At 36.5% G+C, this 12,073-nt stretch overlaps 1 protein-coding gene across 1 annotated transcript in view; it reads left to right on the top strand.

The window, feature by feature from the left end:
* LOC115500317 (cell division cycle protein 27 homolog) overlaps nucleotides 1-12,073 on the top strand; it is a gene marked incomplete at its 3' end in the record, with an annotated part of 58,932 nt that overhangs the window by 15,213 nt on the left and 31,646 nt on the right. The window contains 3 exon segments of the mRNA XM_030294615.3: nucleotides 72-147; nucleotides 10,031-10,178; nucleotides 11,789-11,914. Coding sequence (XP_030150475.3) covers nucleotides 72-147; nucleotides 10,031-10,178; nucleotides 11,789-11,914 — 350 coding nt within the window.

Below are 12,073 nucleotides of genomic sequence, written 5' to 3'. Positions count from 1 at the left end.
TGTCAGGCTCACTAGGCGTTACTTTGAAACTGTATATTTGTGTACTTATGTTCTTTTCCCTCTACTTTCAGGCTGCTATATGGCAAGCACTAAACCACTATGCTTACCGAGATGCAGTTTTTCTTGCAGAACGACTGTATGCAGAAGGTTTGTAATCTGTTCATTTCTATAAAACAATAAAGGAATAAAATAAATGGAATTCTGTCCTTTCCTATGACTTCAATATAACAAGATTCTGGGGATTGCTTTTGTTGTTTCTTTATGATTGGTACTAGTTCATAAAAACTTTTCCTTGCATCTGTTATCTCCCTTATGTGCTACTTTTAATAACTGTAGAGTTGTTTCAGGTTTTACACTATGGTTTACTTAATCATTTTCCAATCTTTAGATATTTTTGTCTAGGTTTTCTGTTAAAAGAGTCTATATTCTATAGCTAAGAGCATGAATTTAGTCTATAGCTTTGGTATAAACCCTCACCCTGTCACTTATGCAGTTGTAGACTTTGGACAGTCACTCAGTGTCTGAGTATTTCAGAGTTCTCATCTATAAAATAAAGTTAACGATAATCGCTTGAGAACGTTGAAGAGTGAAATGAGATAATGTATTTAAAGCACTTGGCACAGCCTTCTGGCATGGTAATAAATGTTCGATAAACATGTGCTGGTAATGTATACTTTGTTTCTGTCATTAATTCTTGTAATTCTCTTTCTAAGATGCTAATACAGATAATTAGGTACAGCTTTTTTTTTTCTTTTATATGTCATTTTGTGGGGCTATATATTCTAGAATGGAACTTACAAGTCAAACGGTGATCAGTTCTACAACAAATTACTTTTTCCCCAGTTGATAACCCAGCAGAGAGAAGGGTAAAATAATCTGGGGTGTGACCAACACCATAAGACTTCCTTCATAATCCTTTCAGTATTAGATTTGATCAATTTAATGTATTTTTGCTTGCTTGAGAATTATGAAATATTTTGTCTTGCATTTTTATAACTACAAGGGATTCTGGGTATTTTCTCAAGTGTTTGTTTTAAATTTATTCCTAGTTCTATGAGGTATATCTTTATTGTCTATTTGACCCAGATTGTTGCTTTTTAATCTTAATTCTATTGGTATGTTTAAAATTTTTATGTAGTTGACCTCATCTGCTTTATCATTTATACTTTCTTCTATTGCTTCAGTAGGTGGAAAAGTCATCTTTCTACAACTATAATTAATATGTGGTTATTGATGGTTAAAAAACTTTAAAGAATTTATCATGGTATTATTACTTAATTTATTCAATATTGTATATTAAACAATGCTTTTTTCCCTCCCGCATGGTGTTTTACTTGGTTTTATATTAAATTTTTAAAAAATGTTTTGTTCTGGGGTGCCTGGGTGGCTCAGTCAGTTAAGCATCAGTCTCTTGGTTTTGGCTCAGGTCTTGATCTCTCAGTTTGTGGGGTCATGCGCTGTGTCAGGCTCCACAACAGCATGGAGCCTGCTTGGGATTCTCTGTCTCCCTCTCTCTCTGCCCCTTCCTTGCTCATGCTTGCTCTGTCTCTCAAAATAAATAAACTTAAAAAAAAAAACAACACTTTGTTCTGTCTCCAGAATTTCTCCTCTCTTCCATTAATTTTCTGTTTTTAATCCAATATCATGCCTTTTTTTTTTTCTAAGAGAGAGAGTGCAAATCGGGGAGGGGGGAGGGAGGTAGAGAGAGAGAATCTCAAGTAGGCTCCACACTTAGCATGGAGCCCAACATGGGGCTTGATCCTACTATCCTGGGATCATGACCTGAGCCAAAATCAAGAGTCTGTCACTCAATCCACAGAGCCACCCAGGCACCCCCATACCATTTTTAACACTTTATATTTTAATATTTCATAAGGCCTATCACCCATCATTTGTTTCTTTCCAATTCATTCATAAGAAGTCTTTCCCCTTTTTTTATCCTTTATTTTTCTATTTTATTATTGCTTTGAAATTTCACAAAGATTTTGATCAATGCTGACCTGCAAACATATAATTCTCTAAATTACTATAGATAGCCTTCCCAAGAAGAAATAGTGCTGCCTTCTTTTTACTCAGGTGTTTGTTTGCTTAATTCAGTTTTTGTACTTTCTGTGTATGTTCCCATTGGATTACTTGCCAAGAGTTTCCTTTTTTTTTGTGGTTGTAGATGAGCTTTATTTTTGCGTATTTTGTATGTTTGTGTATGAATTGCTAGTGGAACCTTTCTGATCAGTTGTATGATTTTACTCTAGTAGCAAGTGCTTAGTAACCTAACTGCAAGCATAAGAAAGTAGATCTTAGGGATTTGCCAGGCATGTGTCACCAGAAAGGACAAGGGATAAGAACATTAAAAATACAGACAAGATATGGACCAGGAAATGTAAACTATAGGAAAGTTAACACAGAAGAATATTGGTGAATAAGATTCAGAGAAGTGCCAGAAATCTAGATGAGGTTGAATTGGGAGATGTGGGGGAATAACATGGGAGCGGAAGACCATGAATCAGGTGCAGAATTTTTCTGTTAATGAAGCAGAATGTCCTGCATTTAGTAGCTGAGAGTTATGAGGAGAAGGTATGAACTCAGGAGCAGGGAGTTTCACAAACAGGCAAAGAGTAATGCTTGGAAATGGTTTTACGAAGCAAAGAGGAAACCTTACCTTGATTCTGATGTAAGTGGGATATGAGGGAAATAGCATCACTTTGAGAGTGCTGTCAGGTCCTTCAAGAGAGACTGGAAATTCAGTAAAGAAAGTGGGGAGGATCTGTGTGTGGAACAGGAGTCTGAGGTCCCAGTGAAAGGATTTAGAAGGTGAGAGAGGCTTAGAAAGAAAATAATGCAATAGATTGTCCTACTCTACTCGATATTTTAAAAGCAAGGTGTATCATGCAAAACCTACTGACATATATTTTCATTGATACCTATGCAACCCTCATGTTTTGCTGTCTTATACTTTCTTTTTTGTATTTGCTTATTAAAGGATTGGCAGTTTCTAGTTTATTATAGTTAGGCCCTAAAAGATTGTGAGTTAGTGGTTTCAAATTCAAACAAGTAGGTTTTCCCATAGAATTGGGGCAGGGTTCCAGATGAATCTGGATAAAGCTGTTTAATCCACTTTCTGTGTTTGATACAGTGCTTGACACTTGGAAAGTTGTTCAGTAAGTGTTAGTTTCTCTCAGCATACAGTTGACCCTTGAACAACACAGATTGGAACCATGTGAGTCTATTCGAATGCAGATTTTTAATACAATATAGTACCATAAATGTATTTTCTCTTCCTTATGATTTTCCCCTTTTTTTTTAATTATTTTAATGTTTAGTTTTGAGAGAGAGAAAATGGGGGAGGGGCAGAGAGAGAGGAAGATCCGGAATTCGGGGCAAGCTCCAGGCTCCAGGCTGTCAGCACAGAGCCCAATGCAGGGCTCAAATTCACAAACTGTGAGATCATGACCTGAGCTGAAGTCGGACGCTTAACCAACTGAGCTACCCAGGCGCCCCTCTTATGATTTTCTTAATAGCATTTTGAGAGAGAGAAAGAGAACATGAGCAGGGGAGGGGCAAAAAGAGGGGTGGGGAGAGAGAGAGAGAGAGAGAGAGAGAGAGAGAGAGAATCCCAAGCAGGCTCCATGCTGACAGCTCAGAGCCCAACTTGGGACTTGAACTCAGGAACCACAGAGATCATGGCCTGAGGCAAAATCAAGAGTGATGCTTAACCAGGTGAGCCACCCAGGCACCCCAACAGTAGGCTTTTAGTAGTTAAGTTTTGGGGAAGTCAAAAATTACTGCAGATTTTTGACTCTGCAGGGTAGGTGCCTCTGACCCCCTCATTGTTCAAGGGTTAACTGTTGAACCTAACCGCTCTGTTGAACTCTAATTTCTATGAGGGAAAATTTTATGGGAGCAGATACTATCCTAGTTCAATACCAATGACAACAGTAACTTCTAAAGAACATTTATTAATTTCTCATTATGTACTAGGTACTCTAATACTTAATTTCTTATTTAGTTTTCAATAATCCTATAAAATAGACATTACTATTGCCATTTTAGAGATGAAGAAACGGAGAGCAGTGTTCACAGGCAGTAAGTGGTACACCTTTCTGATTGCACTTTACCAAGGGTAGCAGCAAATACAGGCCAGTCTGACCCATAATAGACGTTACTAATCCATCATATTACTTGCTCCTGTTGAACCAGCCTCATAATTCTTATTAACACAGTGTTGCTGGCTGACAGTAATAGTTGATGAGAATTGGTATGTTACATGTAACCTGGTGCCCTTTTGCTCAGTGGCGTCCTAATGCCACTAGCGGTAGCTCCTGTGTTTTAGAGAAGGACACCCTATAGTGCATGAGGCTAACGAAGTAGATGGATTGAAAGCCAAATTCTTGAAGTAATTTCTCAATTTCACTAGTTCTTTGTCACCCATTTGTCTTTCTCCTAAGAATTCCATAGTTAGACCACCTAAGACTGTGCTATAAGCCAGGTGGTGTAGAATGTCAGCTCCGATGTTCATTAGCCATTTGATCTTCGGTAAGAAGTTACTCTGAGCCTAATTTTCCTCATCTTTAACTTGGGAAGAGCCTACTTAACAGGATAGTTTTCAGCACTAACTATAATAATCTGTGGTTTTGGCACGTAGGAAGTCCTTTACAAGTTCCTCTCCCCTAGCATATTCTATTACGGTGGCTTTTCAGATTTTTTTTTTTTTTTTTTTTTTTACTCTTCTTACATATGATGTACTCTGATATTTTCTCTGAGTGTTATTATTGTTGTTTTAATGCAGGTTGAAATTCATCAAATTGATTTCACAATGCATAGTGAATCGAGCCTTGCTGTTTGGAAAAACTCCTAATCATATCACCTCCCTCCATATCCCCTTCACCTACTTTTCCTTCCCACTGCCATACCTGATCTCCTTGATCAAAGGTTTTCTCCATTGCTAATTGACACACAATATAGATTCAGCTTTCCCCTTTGCCCTAATAGATAGCATGTAGTACTGCAATATCTAAGGTTTTTAATTGCTATTAAATGTATTTAGCTGTTGAGAATGAATAGAAATGGGTGGTTAGGAACAAATAGAAACAGTCTTAGATTATATGGGCAAAGAATACATTAATACAATAAATATGGTAGGTCCTTAGAGAGAGGTGATTTATTTATGTTCAGAAAATTAACCGGTTGTAAGTTTTGTGTACATTATATTTTATAAGGAAGTACCCAGGACCTCTGGAGAAAGATGAAGAATTGCTATCTGTGAGACTGCATGGGAGTGGCAGTTGTAACTGGTGAAAAGCAAGGAAGAAGAAGTAGCTGAAGACATTGTGTCAACATGTATTCCCTAAGTTATTCTGAGGGTCCTAGGGCAAAGCTCCCAATTGCTTGAAATCTAGTGTTCTATCTTGATGTAGATTTTGCATCCCACGCTACAAAATGTTTATTTTTCAATATGAACATATTTAAGTTACTGTAAAATTATTCACCAGTTTTCTACCTGTCTTAACGATTAATGGGCCCAGATGTAGACATTGTACTGGGTATATCAGTTTCAGTAAATTGGGCTCAGTTGAAGAGAAGTGAACCAGAGTAAAAGGTTCAGCATCTGTTTCTCTTCTCTGTCTTAGCCAGGATACTGAGAGCCTAGACTCACAGAAATATGTGACTAAAAATGGCAACATTTTTTTTTAGAAAAAATTGTTTATCAGGTTATATTAAGGGCATCATTGAGGGGAAATGTCCAGAGTACTACTAATGATATGGCATAGTGTTTCACTTATAGGCCATTATTGGAAAATTTAATAAATATATCTGGTTCCTAAAAATTTCAGTCAGTTTATTATATGGGGGTGGAGCGAGGAGGGGAGGGTATCAAAAGGATGTCTGGTCCATTGGCCTAACCTTTTACTGTCAAAGTTAAATGCTTGCCAGTAAAAAGGATGATGCTTTTTTGTTGTCATAGTTTTCATTTTTATAATGTGTTAGTGATTAAGACTCAGGTCTTCGAACAAACTTTTTTTTATTCGAGACTCAAATGTTTCATTGCATTAACTTAGCTGTTTCACACAAACATCACAGACATCAAACTCAATGCGTATAAGCCTGGACTCATAATGTTCCCACGCTAATCTAAGACATTGCTATCTCTTACTAAAAAAGCTCCCTAACTGCTTTTCCCATATCTACTCTTCCCTGCCTCTTCCCTTTCCCCTTCCCAAATCAACCCATTCTCTTTACTTTCCTTCTTAAAATGCTTTAGAGATGTCTAGTTGCTATAAGGATTTATCCCTAAATCTTTAGATCGCTTCCAGAGCCCTGCATGATCTGCTTTCTCCTTATGTGTGACCACTTTCCACCTTCAAACACTAAGGAACCTTTTTAAAATTTCCTCCAGCCCTCTTACCTGTGGTATATTTACTCTAAGCACAATTTCAAAGTATTTTAAAACATTTTAATCCTATCATATACAATAAAGACAAAACCAGTTAATATTGCAATTTAGGATATAAACAAATGTAGAGAAAATAAAAAGTGGCAATAGTATTAAAATACTGAAGTTGTGTATGTAGATGAGGTATTCAACAAAAGAAATGATTCTGAAGGATGGAATGAATCGCTGCATCTGAAAAGCATAGGATCCAGGCAGTTGAAATCCTTCGCAAAAGAAAAGTTAGTGATGAAATGGAATTATTTGAGCTTGTGGCTCATTGTCATATATGTGTAACCCACATTACTATCCAATGACTATTCAGGTATTGTAAATTTAGTAGTGTTGTACTCCTAAATGCATGTGCTGTACTGCCTTTCTTTGATTTAAGAACTTAGATGATTGGGGTGCCTGGCTGGCTCAGGACATGCAACTCTTGATTTTGGGGTTTTGAATTCAAGCCCCACGTTGGGTGTAGAGCTTACTTTTAAAAAGTAAATTAAAATATTTTTTAAAAACAGAACTTAAGGGGTGCCTGGGTGGCTCAGTCAGTTGGGTGTCTGACCCTTGATTTTGGCTCAGGTCGTGATCTCATAGTTCATGGGATCAAGCCCCACATCAGGCTCCATGCTGACAGCAAAGAGCCTGCTTGGGATTCTCTCTCCCTCTCTCACTGCCCCTCCCCTTCTTGTGCGTGCACTCTCTAAATAAACAAACAAACTTAAAAGATAATCAGGATGAAGTGTGTCTCAAATCATAGATGATTTCATAGATTCTATGCCCTTCGAATACTTAACAATATCAGAATTCTTGACAAGGCAGCAGGCAGAGTACTTTAACCTGTAAGCAGTTCTCGACAATAATTGTAGAGTTTATCAAGACCAAGAACCCTCACCTCACCAAACTTTTAAGTCTTGCCAGAACTGGTCCATTTTGGAAGTCTGCTCATTTACATTGTAAGTCAACACGAAGAAGAGGTGTCTGTCTGACTTGAAAGCATTGAAAGACTAATTCACCTTCCTATTTGATGGAAATGTATCTGAAAGATGCAAGCTTAAACTTCTCCTAACTATTTTGGACTTCTATGAAATGACCTTTCGTTTTTGAAGCCTAGCCTGTTTGTAAGAAGAGGGACTTCAGCATCATTCTACAACTTCGTTTGGGGTTTTTTGTTGTTGTTGTTGTTTTCATTTAATAGTGTGTTCTGGAAATATGTGTCCTTTTTTTTGGACGACCATGGTGAGTGTTTCACCATATGGAAGTACCATACTTTAATTAGTACATGATTGATTCTTCAATATTATGTTAAGAGTGACTGGAGTCAATTCTCACTTTATTCCTGATTATAAAATAAATTATGGGCCTTCTAATTCCCAATCACATATTTTAATTAAGGCTCTAAGTAAAGGATGGTAAATAAAAGGATGTCATGGAGACATCTATAACCTTTTCTAGGTCCTGTTGCTTTGATCTCTGCACACTTACTACCTAAGCCATGATCAGCCTTAGAATCTTTCTGAATTTAGCACTCGAGGCAGCCACTATCAATCGGTTGGAGTTATTGTTCCAGACAAAATCTATTTGTTGAAAGTCTCTGCAGCTTAGCTTTATTATAACTCCTTACTACTGGCCCACTGGTTGTATTTAGGACTGTCAAGTTATTTCTGGAGAGCCTCAGAAACCACCCGTGTCTCTCACCCTTCAAGTTGTTCCAGATTTACATCAATATCTTACACGTCCATTAATCTTAAGGCGTGCTCAGCCTTCCAATCCATATTCCCATTTGAACTTGTAGATTTTAAGGTATCACACTTCAAAAAGGTAATTGCAGTTACACACTAAAATCGTGCACACACACACACACACACACACACACAGAGTATTTGGTACTTTTATGTTACTAGGGAATTTTAAAGCAGTGAAAATGGACCTATGCATAAACAAGTATTTGTAAACAAAACGTTTGATAAAGCATTGTTATGGCTAAAAGTTTAACTAGGTTTGGGGAACCGTTGCTTTTTGGTATAATCAATGAGTTTTTAAAAAACTTAATTTATAAAGTGACCAGAATCAAGGCCTTTATCGCGAGATCAAAAAGAAATCACACTTTCTAATTTGTGTGAATTAGCATTTACAGTTCAGTGAAATTAAAAGTTTGCTCCCCCTACAGTAGAGTTCCCTATTCATTCTTTTTGCTTCTGAAGCATTAATACTATGTACACCCCATTAACGTGTGTGCCAAAGTTCCTGATCATTTACTCCATATCATTCATTGCATATTGTTTTTTTATACTAGAGTTTCATGAAAAATCTTAAGATGGACCAGAGAAGAAGGGTTCTGTTTTTGCTTGCATATACATATATATGACCCAGAAACCTGTGTGAGAGTAATCTTTCAAATTACCTACTTTTTTATCCTAAACTTTGAATGAAGTTAACAATTTTTATCCCAAGCTTTGGGTGAAGTTAACTTTTTAAGATGTGGCAAGTTTATCTTGTATTTCAAAACAGTGATTCTCAAACTTTAGCATGCATCAGAATTGCCTGAAGCGTTTGTTACAACGCAAGACCACGGGTCCTCACTCCCAGAATTACTGATTCAGTGGGTCTCGGTTGAAGCTAAGAATTTCTAACAAGCTCCCAAGTCATGCCGTGCTGGTAGAGGGGCCAGCCACACTTTTAGAACCACTGGCTTAGAACACCCCTCAACCCACTGAGATTATTACTGAACCCATTTTTAGAAGCACAGATTTGTGATTTTCCTGCTTTCTTTCTATCTCCTTTGTTGTTGGCCTCTCTAGACTCTCACCTGGATTGGTTGGGAGATTGCAAGGATAGAAGTGAAGTGATGGTCAGTTTGGGAGAGAGTAAATAAAGGGGAAAATGCCACATTTCATTAACTAGGACAGAAGGGGCATTTCCTTCCTAGTATGGAGACCAGGGGACAGATTGAATAATTCAGCTCCTGCCACTGCAAGGCAGTATAATTGTCGTTGCTGTAGAAGTGTTAAGTCTGTCGATTGAGTGGTTTAAATGCTGTGGGTATTCACAATTTAGTATTTTTCTTCTGTCTTAAATTATCTTGAGTGTAATTTAGTATACATTTGGTGTTAGAAAGAAGTGTTTTTTGTTTTTTAAAATCTGGTCCTTTTTTAATGTAGAAAGTAATCTCAGATTGGTAATTAGCTTTGCAACCCTGAGTGCACCTTTCTCGTGAAATTGGACATCTGTTCTCTCAAAGAGTCTGTTAGAAAAATACTACAAAAAAACAAGACCGTTTACTGGTAGTCTATTTAAAGGTAGGTGTGAGCGTGCGGGTGTGCACACAAGTGCGCACTTTTGTTAAGGATTTACAGAAAATGCCATGACTGTCTTCATTGTATTACTTCCTTGGTTCTTTGTAAGAAGAAGGTAATCAGGACTTGGGGAACTAAGATTTCTGTCAGTAAAGTATTTCTCAATTCAAATTTGGATTAATAAATGATTGTTTTATATTAAATAACATGACTAATTTTTGTTGCTAAACTTGTTTATTGCCAGATAAACAGTGATTACCATTCAACATACTGAATAATAGCCATTTTTTTTCATATGTGCTCTTAGTACACTCAGAGGAAGCCTTGTTTTTATTGGCAACCTGTTATTACCGCTCAGGAAAGGCATATAAAGCATATAGACTCTTGAAAGGACACAGTTGTACTACACCGCAGTGTAAATACCTGCTTGCAAAATGTTGTGTTGATCTCAGCAAGTAAGTTTTTAAATCTTTTCTATCTAATATTGTTTACTTACACTGTAGAATTTTGGATAAAATCCTTTTGATAGATTAAACTCTTGACTCCCTTTCTCCCCTCTTTTTTGGTAGTAGCAATTTGTCTATTTCAGTAACTTAAAATGTTTATACTGTTGCCTGTGGCATTATCACTTTTGTTATGGAGAGATTTCATTGTTATGGTAATAAATAATAGAATTTAACTCTGGGGAAACTTAAGTTGTAACTAATTCCTGTCATTTCCCAAAATTATCCCAAGTGTTATTTCCTTTCCTTTGCTTTCAATTGGAATACGCCTGAAAACCTCCTTACCTGTTCACCTGAGATTAATGCTTCATTATGTCTAGGTAGTTGTGTAGTTATTTGGCTTTCCAGACCACTCTGTCCTACCCCTTTGAAGCGAGGGGGCAGGTTCAGGAGAGCACTTCTTTTGAACATTACAATTAAACATGTCAGCTGTCCCTATTCTGAATCTGGAGGCAGGTAGAGATATAGGTAGTTATCTTCTGTTAAACTCTGTTCTGTGCTGTAAGAGATGGAATGATGCTAAAAGGGACTAGATAAATAGATAATCGCAGAAGTGTGTTTGTGAATGTAGTTGGTAGGTTTATAGTGAGAGGACACAAATGAGCCTCCTGAAGTCTCCACAGACCAATAATGATTATTGTATTTGTCCAGTGTCTAACTGATGACTTAAATTAAAACACTAGCTAAAATATCTATAAAATTTCTGAAACATTTGTTATTGAATTATTTTTACTCCGAAGGTTTAATGCTAACTTCCTAAAAATATATTTAATTTGCTAGTTTCTTAAGCCAATTCTTACCTTGGACATTCTTATCTCATTTACAAGTATTCATGGTTTTTTAAAAGTCCCACTGACCGTAGAAGAAATATAGATATCACCTTTAATGTTTAGGATATGCTGTGTAAACTTACTAGAGTATTTTCCACATGATGATTTGGAAAAAACTTTAAAAGAGATACCATTATAAACTCTGATATGCTAAAAGTATATAGTGAAGTCAAGTATTTTTTTTTTCCTTTGGGAAACACTTGTGATTTTCTATATCAAGAAAACATAATTGGTAAATAAAAAGAGATGAAGTGCTATTCGGGTTTCTTTTATAAACCTAAAAACGAGTGAGACCATTAAGTATGCAGTTTTTCACTAACATGTAATTAGTGTTATTAAGTTCTCTTGCAAATTCCTATTTCAAGGAATTACAGAACTAAATAAAAAGGACCACTACGTCTGTTAATGAACAACCATACACATTTTCCCCCAGTATAAAGACCTTCCATTTCTTTTGACATGAGTAATGTGTATGTTGCTCACACTACCTTTGTACATATAGGGACTCAATTTAACTGGTTCTGTTCTTAAAGGCAAGACTGGAATTTTAAGACCATAAATTCCCAGTCTTCCAAATGATTCTAAATACATGGCTATTGCTGTTCTAAAGGTGCCATGGACTTTGTACTTTATCTATCCCCGTATTTGGAAGTACATTGGTAGTGAAGGATGTCTTTACACACAGTACTTTTTATGTTGACTTTTTTTAATCTGTAAATTTGTGTTTTAAAGGCTTGCAGAAGGGGAACAGATCTTATCTGGTGGAGTGTTTAATAAGCAGAAAAGCCATGATGATATTGTTACTGAGTTTGGTGATTCAGCTTGCTTTACTCTTTCATTGTTGGGACATGTATATTGGTAAGTAACAATGATTCACACTACCAGAAAATTGTTTCCAGTGGTAGAATTCTTTGTGGTTAAAAAAAAAAAAAAAAAAAACTTACACTTTCTGTGTTTATCAAATAGCACTTGGCTGAAGAGTACAGTCTTTTAGTTCTGTGACCTTATTAAACTTAC

Source organism: Lynx canadensis, chromosome E1 (genome assembly GCF_007474595.2).
Source record: "Lynx canadensis isolate LIC74 chromosome E1, mLynCan4.pri.v2, whole genome shotgun sequence".
Taxonomy (NCBI): Eukaryota; Metazoa; Chordata; class Mammalia; order Carnivora; family Felidae; genus Lynx; species Lynx canadensis.
The sequence above is the reverse complement of the archived record's forward strand: the minus strand, read 5'-3'. Positions and strand labels throughout refer to the sequence as shown.